Below are 15,030 nucleotides of genomic sequence, written 5' to 3' on the forward strand. Positions count from 1 at the left end.
AGGAAGGTCTACAGAGGTGGGCAGAGGGCTCTACTGCGGGTATAAAGTTGTAAAACGGGCAGGAAGGTCTACAGAGGGCTCTACTGCAGGTATAAAGTTGTAAAACGGGCAGGAAGGTCTACAGAGGGCTCTACTGCGGGCATAAAGTTGTAAAACAGGCAGGAAGGTCTACAGAGGTGGGCAGAGGGCTCTACTGCGGGTATAAAGTTGTAAAACAGGCAGGAAGGTCTACAGAGGTGGGCAGAGGGCTCTACTGCGGGTATAAAGTTGTAAAACGGGCAGGAAGGTCTACAGAGGTGGGCAGAGGGCTCTACTGCGGGTATAAAGTTGTAAAACAGGCAGGAAGGTCTACAGAGGGCTCTACTGCGGGTATAAAGTCGTAAAACGGGCAGGAAGGTCTACAGAGGTGGGCAGAGGGCTCTACTGCGGGTATAAAGTTGTAAAACGGGCAGGAAGGTCTACAGAGGTGGGCAGAGGGCTCTACTGCGGGTATAAAGTCGTAAAACGGGCAGGAAGGTCTACAGAGGTGGGCAGAGGGCTCTACTGCGGGTATAAAGTTGTCAAACAGGCAGGAAGGTCTACAGAGGTGCGGCTCTACTGCGGGTATAAAGTTGTAAAACAGGCAGGAAGGTCTACAGAGGTGGGCAGAGGGCTCTACTGCGGGTATAAAGTTGTAAAACAGGCAGGAAGGTCTACAGAGGGGCAGAGGGCTCTACTGCGGGTATAAAGTTGTAAAACGGGCAGGAAGGTCTACAGAGGTGGGCAGAGGGCTCTACTGCGGGTATAAAGTTGTAAAACAGGCAGGAAGGTCTACAGAGGTCGGGCTCTACTGCGGGTATAAAGTTGTAAAACAGGCAGGAAGGTCTACAGAGGTGGGCAGAGGGCTCTACTGCGGGTATAAAGTTGTCAAATGGGCAGGAAGGTCTACAGAGGTGGTCAGAGGGCTCTACTGCGGGTATAAAGTTGTAAAACAGGCAGGAAGGTCTACAGAGGGCTCTACTGCGGGTATAAAGTTGTAAAACGGGCAGGAAGGTCTACAGAGGTGGGCAGGGCTCTACTGCGGGTATAAAGTTGTAAAACAGGCAGGAAGGTCTACAGAGGTGGGCAGAGGGCTCTACTGCGGGTATAAAGTTGTAAAACAGGCAGGAAGGTCTACAGAGGTGGGCAGAGGGCTCTACTGCGGGTATAAAGTTGTAAAACGGGCAGGAAGGTCTACAGAGGTGGGCAGAGGGCTCTACTGCGGGTATAAAGTTGTAAAACAGGCAGGAAGGTCTACAGAGGGCTCTACTGCGGGTATAAAGTTGTAAAACGGGCAGGAAGGTCTACAGAGGTGGGCAGAGGGCTCTACTGCGGGTATAAAGTTGTAAAACAGGCAGGAAGGTCTACAGAGGGCTCTACTGCGGGTATAAAGTCGTAAAACGGGCAGGAAGGTCTACAGAGGTGGGCAGAGGGCTCTACTGCGGGTATAAAGTTGTAAAACAGGCAGGAGGTCTCAGAGGCCGGGTATAAAGTCGTAAAACAGGCAGGAAGGTCTACAGAGGTGGGCAGAAGACTTGTTACCTTTTTGATGAGATACTGTGCATGCTCCTGCTCATATATCTTGAGAAGAGCCTTCTTCAGCACCTCTGCTTGAGGGAAGGCCACCTCCTTCAGTCTCTGTTGGGACAGATGACAGCATGTCACATCACAAGAGAACCGTAGAGGTCCAAGAACCCTGGTCTTTCAGTACCACAGACAGCCCAACCCTGGTCCTCCAGACAGCCCAACCCTGGTACCCCAGACAGCCCAACCCTGGTACCACAGACAGCCCAACCCTGGTACCACAGACAGCCCAACCCTGGTACCACAGACAGCCCAACCCTGGCACCACAGACAGCCCAACCCTGGTACCACAGACAGCCCAACCCTGGTCCTCTGGTACCACAGACAGCCCGACCCTGGTCCTCCGGTACCCCAGACAGCCCGACCCTGGTCCTCCGGTACCACAGACAGCCCGACCCTGGTCCTCCGGTACCACAGACAGCCCGACCCTGGTCCTCCAGACAGCCCGACCCTGGTCCTCCAGACAGCCCGACCCTGGTCCTCCGGTATCCCAGACAGCCCAACCCTGGTACCCCAGACAGCCCGACCCTGGTCCTCCGGTACCCCAGACAGCCCGACCCTGGTCTTTCAGTACCACAGACAGCCCAACCCTGGTCCTCCAGACAGCCCAACCCTGGTCCTCCGGTACCCCCAGACAGCCCGACCCTGGTCCCCCAGACAGCCCGACCCTGGTCCTCCGGTACCCCCAGACAGCCCAACCCTGGTCCTCCGGTACCCCCAGACAGCCCAACCCTGGTCCTCCTTCAGACAGCAAGTCCTCTAGTCCTCCAGGACCCCCCAACAGCCCAACCCTGGTCCTCCAGACAGCTCGACCCTGGTCCTCCAGACAGCCCGACCCTGGTCCTCCAGACAGCCCGACCCTGGTCCTCCAGACAGCCCGACCCTGGTCCTCCAGACAGCCCGACCCTGGTCCTCCAGACAGCCCGACCCTGGTCCTCCAGACAGCCCGACCCTGGTCCTCCGGTATCCTGGAAGACTAGAGGACCAGGGTTGGGCTGCTGGGGGGTCCTGGAGGACTAGAGGACCAGGGTTGGGCTGTTGGGGGGTCCTGGAGGACTAGAGGACCAGGGTTGGGCTGTCGGGGGGTCCTGGAGGACCAGGGTTGGGCTGCTGGGGGGGTCCTGGAGGACTAGAGGACCAGGGTTGGGCTGTCGGGGGGTCCTGGGGGACCAGGGTTGAGCTGTTGGGGGGTCCTGGAGGACTAGAGGACCAGGGTTGGGCTGTCGGGGGTCCTGGAGGACTAGGGTTGGGCTGTTGGGGGGGTCCTGGAGGACTAGAGGACCAGGGTTGGGCTGCTGGGGGGGTCCTGGAGGACTAGAGGACCAGGGTTGGTCTGCTGGGGGGTCCCAGAGGACTAGAGGACCAGGGTTGGGCTGCTGGGGGGTCCCGGAGGACAGAGACCAGGGTTGGGCTGCTGGGGGTCCCAGAGGACTAGAGGACCAGGGTTGGGCTGCTGGGGGGTCCTGGAGGACTAGAGGACCAGGGTTGGGCTGTCGGGGGGTCCTGGAGGACCAGGGTTGGGCTGCTGGGGGGTCCTGGAGGACTAGAGGACCAGGGTTGGGCTGCTGGGGGGTCCTGGAGGACTAGAGGACCAGGGTTGGGCTGCTGGGGGGTCCTGGAGGACCAGGGTTGGGCTGTCTGGGGGGTCCTGGAGGACTGGAGGACCAGGGTTGGGCTGCTGGGGGTCCTGGAGGACTGGAGGATCAGAGTTGGGCTGCTGGGGGTCCTGGAGGACTAGAGGACCAGGGTTGGGCTGCTGGGGGGTCCTGGAGGACCAGGGTTGGGCTGTCGGGGGGTCCCAGAGGACTAGAGGACCAGGGTTGGGCTGCTGGGGGGTCCTGGAGGACTAGGGGACCAGGGTTGGGCTGCTGGGGGTCCTGGAGACTAGAGGACCAGGGTTGGGCTGCTGGGGGGTCCTGGAGGACTAGAGGACCAGGGTTGGGCTGCTGGGGGGTCCTGGAGGACCAGGGTTGGGCTGCTGGGGGGTCCTGGAGGACTGGCCAGGGTTGGGCTGCTGGGGGGTCCCGGAGGACCAGGGTTGGGCTGCTGGGGGGTCCTGGAGGACTAGAGGACCAGGGTTGGGCTGCTGGGGGGTCCTGGAGGACTCCAGGGTTGGGCTGCCGGGGGGTCCTGGAGGACTAGAGGACCAGGGTTGGGCTGCTGGGGGGTCCTGGAAGAGGACCAGGGTTGGGCTGCTGGGGGTCCTGGAGGACGAGACAGGGTTGGGCTGTCTGGGGGGTCCTGGAGGACCAGGGTTGGGCTGCTGGGGGGTCCTGGAGGACCAGGGTTGGGCTGCTGGGGGGGTCCTGGAGGACAGGGCCAGGGTTGGGCTGTCTGGGGGGTCCTGGAGGACCAGGGTTGGGCTGTCGGGGGTCCTGGAGGACTAGAGGACCAGGGTTGGGCTGCTGGGGGGTCCTGGAGGACTAGAGGACCAGGGTTGGGCTGCTGGGGGGGTCCTGGAGGACCAGGGTTGGGCTGCTGGGGGGTCCCGGAGGACTAGAGGACCAGGGTTGGGCTGCTGGGGGGTCCTAGAGGACCAGGGTTGGTCTGTCGGGGGGGTCCTGGAGGACTGGAGTGTGAAACAGTCAGAATGAGGAATGGTACCTTCAAGGTGTCCTTCTTCTCTGGAATGTTGGCTGTTTTGTAATCTCTATGTTTAGGTAGCTTCTCAATGAAGAGCCTGGATAGAAGCATGAATCATAAGAAACACATTTTCATAACATTGCAAAAATCTGAAACTTTTTGTCTAAAAATGATGCAGAAAAATGTATCCATGCTTTTGTCACTTCTAGGTTAGACTACTGCAATGCTCTACTTTCCGGCTACCCGGATAAAGCGCTAAATAAACTTCAGTTAGTGCTAAACACGGCTGCTAGAACCTTGACTAGAACCAAAAAATGTGATCATATTACTCCAGTGCTAGCCTCCCTACACTGGCTTCCTGTTAAGGCTAGGGCTGATATCAAGGTTTTACTGCTAACCTACAAAGCATTAGATGGGCTTGCTCCTACCCATCTCTCCGATTTGGTCCTGCCGTACATACCTACACGTACACTACGGTCACAAGACGCAGGCCTCCTTACTGTCCCTAGAATTTCTAAGCAAACAGCTGGAGGCAGGGCTTTCTCCTATAGTCAACTGTTCTGCCTGCGGCTACGGAACCCTGACCTGTTCACTGGCTGTGCCCCATTGTCCCGGACCTGCTGTTTTCAACTCTCTCTCTCTCTCTCTCTCCTTCCCTCCCTAGCACTCTCTCTACTGCACCTGCTGTCTCGACCTGAATGACTCTCTCTACTGCACCTGCTGTCTCGACCTGAATGACTCTCTCTACTGCACCTGCTGTCTCGACCTGAATGACTCTCTCTACCTCACCTGCTGTCTCGACCTGAATGACTCTCTCTCTACCTCACCTGCTGTCTCGACCTGAATGACTCTCTCTACCGCACCTGCTGTCTCGACCTGAATGACTCTCTCTACCGCACCTGCTGTCTCGACCTGAATGACTCTCTCTACCGCACCTGCTGTCTCGACCTGAATGACTCTCTCTCTACCTCACCTGCTGTCTCGACCTGAATGACTCTCTCTACCTCACCTGCTGTCTCGACCTGAATGACTCTCTCTCTACCGCACCTGCTGTCTCGACCTGAATGACTCTCTCTCTACCGCACCTGCTGTCTAGACCTGAATGACTCTCTCTCTACCTCACCTGCTGTCTCGACCTGAATGACTCTCTCTCTACCGCACCTGCTGTCTAGACCTGAATGACTCTCTCTACCGCACCTGCCGTCTCGACCTGAATGACTCTCTCTCTACCGCACCTGCTGTCTAGACCTGAATGACTCTCTCTACCGCACCTGCCGTCTCGACCTGAATGACTCTCTCTCTACCGCACCTGCCGTCTCGACCTGAATGACTCTCTCTCTACCTCACCTGCCGTCTCGACCTGAATGACTCTCTCTCTACCTCACCTGCCGTCTCGACCTGAATGACTCTCTCTACCGCACCTGCTGTCTCGACCTGAATGACTCTCTCTACCGCACCTGCTGTCTCGACCTGAATGACTCTACCTCACCTGCCGTCTAGACCTGAATGACTCTCTCTACCTCACCTGCTGTCTCGACCTGAATGACTCTCTCTCTACCTCACCTGCTGTCTCGACCTGAATGACTCTCTCTCTACCTCACCTGCTGTCTCGACCTGAATGACTCTCTCTACCTCACCTGCTGTCTCGACCTGAATGACTCTCTCTCTACCGCACCTGCTGTCTCGACCTGAATGACTCTCTCTCTACCGCACCTGCTGTCTCGACCTGAATGACTCTCTCTACCGCACCTGCTGTCTCGACCTGAATGACTCTCTCTACCGCACCTGCTGTCTCGACCTGAATGACTCTCTCTACCGCACCTGCTGTCTCGACCTGAATGACTCTCTCTACCGCACCTGCTGTCTCGACCTGAATGACTCTCTCTACCGCACCTGCTGTCTCGACCTGAATGACTCTCTCTACCGCACCTGCTGTCTCGACCTGAATGACTCTCTCTCTACCGCACCTGCTGTCTAGACCTGAATGACTCTCTCTACCGCACCTGCTGTCTCGACCTGAATGACTCTCTCTACCGCACCTGCTGTCCTCGACCTGAATGACTCTCTCTACCGCACCTGCTGTCTCGACCTGAATGACTCTCTCTACCGCACCTGCTGTCTCGACCTGAATGACTCTCTCTACCGCACCTGCTGTCTCGACCTGAATGACTCTCTCTACCGCACCTGCTGTCTCGACCTGAATGACTCTCTCTCTACCGCACCTGCTGTCTCGACCTGAATGACTCTCTCTCTACCGCACCTGCTGTCTCGACCTGAATGACTCTCTTACCGCACCTGCTGTCTCGACCTGAATGACTCTCTCTACCGCACCTGCTGTCTCGACCTGAATGACTCTCTCTACCGCACCTGCTGTCTCGACCTGAATGACTCTCTCTACCGCACCTGCTGTCTCGACCTGAATGACTCTCTCTCTACCGCACCTGCTGTCTCGACCTGAATGACTCTCTCTCTACCGCACCTGCTGTCTCGACCTGAATGACTCTCTTACCGCACCTGCTGTCTCGACCTGAATGACTCTCTCTACCGCACCTGCTGTCTCGACCTGAATGACTCTCTCTACCGCACCTGCTGTCTCGACCTGAATGACTCTCTCTACCGCACCTGCTGTCTCGACCTGAATGACTCTCTCTACCGCACCTGCTGTCTCGACCTGAATGACTCTCTCTCTACCGCACCTGCTGTCTCGACCTGAATGACTCTCTCTCTACCTCACCTGCTGTCTCGACCTGAATGACTCTCTCTCTACCTCACCTGCTGTCTAGACCTGAATGACTCTCTCTACCTCACCTGCTGTCTCGACCTGAATGACTCTCTCTCTACCTCACCTGCCGTCTCGACCTGAATGACTCTCTCTACCGCACCTGCTGTCTCGACCTGAATGACTCTCTCTCTACCGCACCTGCCGTCTCGACCTGAATGACTCTCTCTCTACCGCACCTGCCGTCTCGACCTGAATGACTCTCTCTCTACCGCACCTGCCGTCTCGACCTGAATGACTCTCTCTCTACCTCACCTGCTGTCTCGACCTGAATGACTCTCTCTACCTCACCTGCTGTCTCGACCTGAATGACTCGCACTACCTCACCTGCTGTCTCGACCTGAATGACTCTCTCTCTACTGCACCTGCTGTCTCGACCTTTGAATGCCCGGCTATGAAAAGCCAACTGACATTTACTCCTGAGGTACTGACCTGTTGCACCCTCTACAACCACTGTGATTATTATTATCTGACCCTGCTGGTCATCTATGAACATTTGAACATCTTGGCCATGTTCTGTTATAATCTCCACCCTGCACAGCCAGAAGAGGACTGGCCACCCCTCATAGCCTGGTTCCTCTCTAGGTTTCTAATCTCCACCCGGCACAGCCAGAAGAGGACTGGCCACCCCTCATAGCCTGGTTCCTCTCTAGGTTTCTAATCTCGACCCGGCACAGCCAGAAGAGGACTGGCCACCCCTCATAGCCTGGTTCCTCTCTAGGTTTCTAATCTCCACCCGGCACAGCCAGAAGAGGACTGGCCACCCCTCATAGCCTGGTTCCTCTCTAGGTTTCTAATCTCCACCCGGCACAGCCAGAAGAGGACTAGCCACCCCTCAGAGCCTGGTTCCTCTCTAGGTTTCTTCCTAGGTTCTTGGCCTTTCTAGGGAGTTTTTCCTAGGGAGTTTTTCCTAGCCACCGTGCTTCTGCTCCTGCATTGCTTGCTGTTTGGGGTTTTAGGCTGGGTTTCTGTACAGCACTTTGAGATATCAGCTGATGTAAAAAGGGCTTTATAAATACATTTGATTTGATTGATTCATATCCCTGACTTATTCCAGTGATAGCATGATGCTTTATGTTCAGATGAGTCCACTTCCCAGGACACCTGCTGTGTATTTCAGATGAGTCCACTTCCCAGGACACCTGCTGTGTATTTCAGATGAGTCCACTTCCCAGGACACCTGCTGTGTATTTCAGATGAGTCCACTTCCCAGGACACCTGCTGTGTATTTCAGATGAGTCCACTTCCCAGGACACCTGCTGTGTATTTCAGATGAGTCCACTTCCCAGGACACCTGCTGTGTATTTCAGATGAGGCCCATACTTCCCATTCATTTGGGACTGAGGCATTTTATGTGGATCTCGTCTCTACAGCTGATCTCAACATGATACTTCACTGGGTTGCAGACAATATGGTACATTGTCCCCACTACTACCGTAAACAAAATGTCCCCCAGGGGGCGGTATGACTGGCTTATGTAACCGGCAACACAATACCATTTCACAATTACAGCTTCCTCCCCCCCACTGACGCTTCATCTTGGGTTCATCCGTCTTGTGACACGATGGTCATCTTGACAAAACACTCTTCATCAGCTGCGTCACCCTAAAACTTAACGTTTTGCCCAGTCAAAACTGTTCGCTGCTCTGGCACCCCAATGGTGGAACAAGCTCCCTCACGACGCCAGGACAGCGGAGTCAATCACCACCTTCCGGAGACACCTGAAACCCCACCTCTTCAAGGAATACCTGGGATAGGATAAAGTAATCCTTCTAATCCCCCCCCTAAAGATTTAGATGCACTATTGTAAAGTGGTTGTTCCACTGGATATAATAAGGTGAATCCACCAATTTGTAAGTCGCTCTGGATAAGAGCGTCTGCTAAATGACGTAAATGTTAAATGTAAAAATGTAACGGAGCCTAGTTTCACCAACTCAACTTACGTGATGTACTTGTTGTAGAGTACGAAGGCGTGCTCGGCGTTGCCCTCCTCGGTATAGGTGTTGGCCATACGGATCATCTCCACGCCCGATCTGAAGTACCTCCTGGGAGGAACGTCCTCGTTCACGTCCACAGAGCTGCCCTTCTTGGTCAGGGCACGAACACGGTCCTCAGGAGGCAGGCTGACATCAGTGTGGTCTGCCATCAGGACCGTCCTCCTACACACCTGACAGGAAATCAAAACCTTTGTTAGTCCGCTTTAGAAATTGCACCCTAATATATATATATATATATATATATAGTGCACTATTTTTAACCAGCTGAACATCAGCACGGCTCGCTGGGGCTCCCACCCATCTCCCCTACACACCCGACTGGGACTTAATCAATTAATCAAAAGTATTGATTAAAAACTCTGGTTTACATCAGCACTTGTAACGAAGGGGCGCGTTCCACAGCTAAGGCGAGGCAACAACCTTAACCTTTTATATTTCTTTATTTATCCCATATATCCCCTTAGCTCTAACCTTAACCTTATACCCCTTATCTAACCCTAACCCTTATACCTGCTTATCTAACCCTAACCTTGATACCCCCTTACCTACCCAAACCCTTACATCCCCTTATTTAACCCTAAGTTCAACCCTTTATATTTCTTTATTAAACCTTTACATCCCCTTAGTTCTAACCTTAACCCTTATACCCTTTTATCTAACCTTAACCTTTATACCTTCTTATCTAATCCTAACCCTTATACCCCCTCATCTAACCTTAACCCTTATACCCTTTTATCTAACCTTAACCTTTATACCTTCTTATTAACCCTAACCCTTATACCCCTTCCTTCATCTAATTCTAACCCTTATACCCCCTTGACCCTTATATCACCCCCGTTTGGCCATAACTCTTGGAGCTGGTGTGCCGAACTTCAACCCCTGTATGTCTATGACCATCCTAATTTCAGGCTGGTGGTCTTGACCTTGGGTTTTGGCCTCTATCCCTTAGGGATTGCATCTTGGGTTGCAAACCTAGGTTTTATCTTCCGGGTAACCTTTTTATCAATATTTTTTATTTTCCTTCTTCCCCCCCCCCTCTTTTTTCTTTTTCCCTCCCCTGTTCTTAATTAAGGTATTTTATACTAGGTTTTTACCATTTATTTAAAGTTTTGCCTGTGCCAGTGCATATCAGATTCGTCTGTTTTTTTTTCAAACCTAACCCTAACCCTTAATCCTAATCCTAACCCTTAACCCTAATGTTTGCTGGCTAGCTGGCAGCAACAGGGTTACGGTTACCCTTAACCCTAACCCTTAACCCCTGACCCCTAACCCTTAACCCCCAACCCCTAACCCTGACCCCTAACCCTGACCCCTAATGTATGCTGGCTAGCTGGCAGCAACAGGGTTACCCTTAACCCCTAACCCTTAACCCCTGACCCTAACCCTAACCCTTCCTTCAAACTACAAATCTACCATTCCAGTGTTTTACTTGCTATATTGTATTTACTTTGCCACCATGGCCTATTTATAACCTTTACCTCCCTTATCTCACCTCATTTACTCACATTGTATATAGACTTATTTTTCTATTGTGTTATTGACTGTACATTTTTGTTTTACTCCATGTGTAACTCTGTGTTTTTGTATGTTGTCGAACTGCTTTACTTTATCTTGGCCAGGTCGCAATTGTAAATGAGAACTTGTTCTCAACTTGCCTACCTGGTTAAATAAAGGTGAAATAAAATAATGTATGCTGGCTAGCTGGCAGCAACAGCAGCATGGTGTTAGTTAAAACTTGGAAAAGAAAGTGCTGTTTATTTCGATGGGCGACGGAGAAGTTGTTCTACTGGTCATTAGCTGTATTTAGTGTTGCTGGCGGTAGCTAATGTGGCCAATTTGTCCGATCCCGCCTAAGATATGTTCCATCCTACTTGATTAGAGTAGGACAGCAGCCTAAGATATGTTCCATCCTACTTGATTAGAGTAGGACAGCAGCCTAAGATATGTTCCATCCTACTTGATTAGAGTAGGACAGCAGCTTAAGAGTTGTTCCATCCTACTTGATTATATTTAGAGTAGGACAGCAGCCTAAGATATGTTCCATCCTACTTGATTAGAGTAGGACAGCAGCTTAAGAGTTGTTCCATCCTACTTGATTATATTTAGAGTAGGACAGCAGCCTAAGAGATGTTCCATACTACTTGATTAGAGTACAACAGCAGCTTAAGTGTTGTTCCATCCTACTTGATTATATTTAGAGTAGGACAGCAGCCTAAGAGATGTTCCATCCTACTTGATTAGAGGAAGACAGCAGCTTAAGAGATGTTCCATCCTACTTGATTAGAGTAGGACAGCAGCCTAAGAGTTGTTCCATCCTACTTGATTATATTTAGAGTAGGACAGCAGATTAAGAGTTGTTCAATCCTACTTGATTATATTTAGAGTAGAACAGCAGCCTAAGAGATGTTCTATCCTACTTGATTTTATTTAGAGTAGAACAGCAGCTTAAGAGTTGTTCCATACTACTTGATTAGGGTAGGACAGCAGCCTACGAGTTGTTCCATCCTACTTGATTAGAGTAAGACAGCAGCCTAAGAGTTGTTTGTCATTTCAGCCATGGCACACACCATCTCAGATTGTTTTGAAATTGTTTCGATAGTTAGATTGGCATTACTGAAACATTATTTTGTTGAAATGTAATTTTATCTAAAAAAAAAAAAAAAATTGGCCATTTTAATTAATAGGATTCAGATATTCAATAAATATAGTGCCAAATATCCAATTTGGACCAAACTTCTTCCTACCAATGAAGAATCCCACCAAAAACGTGTAAAGCCACCTACAGACCACCCGCACCCCAAACATCAGCATAGAGTTGGAGTCCTCCATGTTTGACAAGTAGTAGGAAGCTGTGGCTTCCCTGTGAATCCGGAGATGTTTTTCCCTGTGTAGAGAAATTAGGCATTGAAGTCGATTTGCATTATCTACCATACAGTAGTGTGACAGTACCATGTTTTGACCACTAGATGCCGCTGTTCCTACTATTCTCATACATTTTGCTGGTCTCTCGTGTTTATTACATAGATCACTTTTGTTTTTCAACTTTGGTTAGAAAAACAGTATATTTGGCTCATTATGAAAATAAATTGTGTGGTCATCCTCACAATTCAAGCCGGTCCTCCATGAAAGCAAATCCGTTGGTCAACCTTTTAATGCTTAATCTGTGTCCAGGAAACGGCCCCTTTGTGTGTCGTATATATTCCCTTAAGAAAACGGTCTGGGTGAATTACTGCTAGACCTGGTGACCAAGTAAACCATTAGTTTACAGCAGTTCTAATGGTCTTCAATGGTAAAAGTACCAAACACACACTGTATTGTGTTTTGCAGTGGTAATGTTGTTTGATTGAAATGGTAAAGGTCACTAAATCACAATACATATAGAGCTTATTCCTCATCATTTTATTGACAAACACAAGACTGCTATGCAATTCATTATTTTTATGAAGGTTGTCACGACATTTAAGTCCCTTGCCATCAATGTTTTGGGCTTGTAGGAAAAGTCTTCATAATAGAATTGCATAGGGATTGCCCTCGCAGAGAGGAGAGCCGTGTTGGACTACTCAAGGAGAGTCAGGTTGAAGCATTAGGTTGCTAAGAGAAGGACAAACAAATTGATTTCATGGGCGACTAACTTGAATTGGGGATGAGCGCACAATTTATTTTCAAAGTTGCAAAGGAAATGTTGTGATCTATTTAATAAAACACCCCAAAAAAAGTCTGGAAATCCAGACGTTTTCAAGAGACCCTCCACCACTCATCCAAGAAGGACAGGAAGTACCAGTGGTATCAACGACCAAGTATCTTGGTTTTCATCTAGACTCTAACCTCAGCGGTGATACACGTGGAGCAGTGGCCTCACTGAGAAATGGCCTGAAGATCTGGTCACAGTGTACACTACGCTGGTCAGGGATTGTCTGGAATACGGTGGAGTGCTGTTAGTTGAATGCAACTGAAAGCAGCAGCCCCAACTGAACATGGTGCAGAGGAGGGGCCCTGAGGCTCATCTCCACAGGTGGAGCAGTCCAGCCACAGCCACTGCAGAACAATTCTACACATTTTGCTAAGAATAGTCCCGTGTGGCTCAGTTGCAAACACATGTGGTGTTCGCAACACCCACAACCCTGGTGTTGCAAACACCACACGGGTCCCGTGTGGCTCAGTTGGTAGAGCATGATGTTTGCAACACCAGGGTTGTGGGTTCGATTCCCACGGGGGACCAGTATGGGGGGAAAAAAAGAAAAATGTATGAAATGTATGCATTCACTACTGTAAGTCGCTCTGGATCAGAGCGTCTGCTAAAATGACTAAAATGTAAAATGTAAGAATGTGCAGTTTTATAGCAAATTCCCTTCAATTCTACACTTTTTGCCATGTCTAATACCATCCGAGTGACTCAAACATAACAAAATCAATGGGGGCCCCATGCCATGACAAAAATACTCCTGAATGCATCATTTGTTTCATTGTATAGTTTTGATTAGCTTTGATTTAGGCATTTGTTTTCAAAGATGATCTTATTGATAACAATGTCTACACTGCATTTCTGATCAATTTGATGTTATTTTAAAAAGGACAAAAAAAAAAAAGTGCTTTTCTTTTAAAAACAAGGACATTTCTAAGTGACCCCAAACTTTTGAACGGTAGTGTACATAGGTCCACTATCTTTTCTACATACTTTAGGTTCCTCCATAAAAGTAGGTGGCCCGAGAAAAACACTTAGGTGGCCACCCAAGACATTTCTATGCAGAAAAAACCCTGCAGATATCTAAACATATGTTTAAGCCTTATATGGACAATCATTTAAATATGTGACCGACCGGCTCAAATCGGTCTTTTTTTTTTTACATTTGATAAAAGTAGAGACTAAACTCTACCTGTGCGACCTACGGACAACAGCCGTGGCCATAAAGCCTCTCCCTGATAACACATATTGTTATAAAGTTTACACAATTAAGTATTCTTATGTATATTAAGTAATTATATGCATAAACATTCGTGTTTTTTTTTACCCCACAACGTTGGACTATCTAGCCAACAGAAAACGTCTGAGCATGATGAATCTGTAGCTATGATGAATCTGTAGCTAGCCAACTTCTCAATCCATATAATATGTTTGGGAGGCTAACTAGCTAGCTAGCCATGACCGATTTGAAGTTAACCTGTACGGGGAACTAGCTAGCTAGCCAGCCATGACCGATTTGAAGTTACCCGGACACTTGATGTATGCTAGAAGGACATGTTTCACCATCATCCATAATGAAAAACATGAATTGCAGGGTCAAGATTGATTTGCCTGCAGTTCTAACACTAGCTAGTAGCTTAGCAAAACTAACTTACGTTCGATTGTTTTCAAATTCCCACCTGGTTGAGCGAGGAAATATGTAGGTTTCACCAACAAATACGTATCAAAAAAGGTATATCATTCAATTCAGGACCTATTTATCGTTGTCTTTATCAAGTAAATCTTCAGTTAAGTAAATAATTAGCTAGCAAGGTGGCTAATTGTTACAACCGTCTACTTCCGCATCTCCACCAGCGTCTCGTCAGCAACACAAAAGATTTACTTCCGGGTCATGGAATGTCAGCAAAATAAAAGCGTTCTACGTCACAGAAGAAAGGTGTTATTGTCTGTATTTATTGATGATACATAAAATTGATTGTCTAAGCATTAACATTGATGTGATGGTATTAATTACAACTAATTTTGATCGAAATGTGCAAATTGTCCAAACAGATCATCAAGGATTATTTTAAATATGCCTATTGGACAATAAACAGATATGGCTTATTAACCTATATGGTCCAAATAATGATGATCCAAGCTTCTTTTAAAATATATATAAGAATTGATCAACTCTACAAGCAACACTAGACTCTATTATTATGGTGGGAGATTTTAATATGGTCTTAAATACCTCTATGGACCAGAAAGGAAATCACACTACAAACTATCACCCTCAGGCACTTAAGGAAATCATGAATGTCATGGATATATTGGAATTAGTGGATATATGGAGGCTTAAATACCCTGACCTAGTGAGATATACATGGCGGAGGCTTAATCAAGCT

At 49.4% G+C, this 15,030-nt stretch overlaps 1 protein-coding gene, 1 long non-coding RNA gene and 1 other non-coding gene across 5 annotated transcripts in view; 2 read left to right on the forward strand and 1 right to left on the reverse strand.

The window, feature by feature from the left end:
* Positions 1–14,531, reverse strand: part of LOC106586005 (STAM-binding protein-like A) — a 29,658-nt gene extending 15,127 nt beyond the window's left edge. The window contains exons 1-4 of one of the 3 annotated variants that reach the window (XM_045706715.1): positions 14,299–14,531; positions 8,908–9,131; positions 4,207–4,282; positions 1,561–1,656 (exon numbers count right to left, since the gene is read on the reverse strand). In XM_045706715.1, coding sequence (XP_045562671.1) covers positions 1,561–1,656; positions 4,207–4,282; positions 8,908–9,110 — 375 coding nt within the window. In that variant the 5' untranslated portion in view covers positions 9,111–9,131; positions 14,299–14,531. The remainder of the gene's footprint in view (positions 1–1,560; positions 1,657–4,206; positions 4,283–8,907; positions 9,132–14,298) is intronic. The other 2 variants (XM_045706717.1, XM_045706716.1) reach the window with 2 other exon arrangements.
* LOC123730374 (uncharacterized) lies at positions 1,140–1,484 on the forward strand. Its single transcript, XR_006761739.1, has 3 exons — positions 1,140–1,210; positions 1,321–1,380; positions 1,431–1,484. It is a non-coding gene; the product is annotated as an uncharacterized lncRNA (long non-coding RNA).
* trnac-gca (transfer RNA cysteine (anticodon GCA)) lies at positions 13,105–13,180 on the forward strand. Its single transcript has one exon. It is a non-coding gene; the product is annotated as a tRNA-Cys (tRNA).
* Positions 14,532–15,030: the final 499 nt, after the last annotated feature.

This window comes from Salmo salar, chromosome ssa24, assembly GCF_905237065.1.
Source record: "Salmo salar chromosome ssa24, Ssal_v3.1, whole genome shotgun sequence".
NCBI classification, from domain to species: domain Eukaryota; kingdom Metazoa; phylum Chordata; class Actinopteri; order Salmoniformes; family Salmonidae; genus Salmo; species Salmo salar.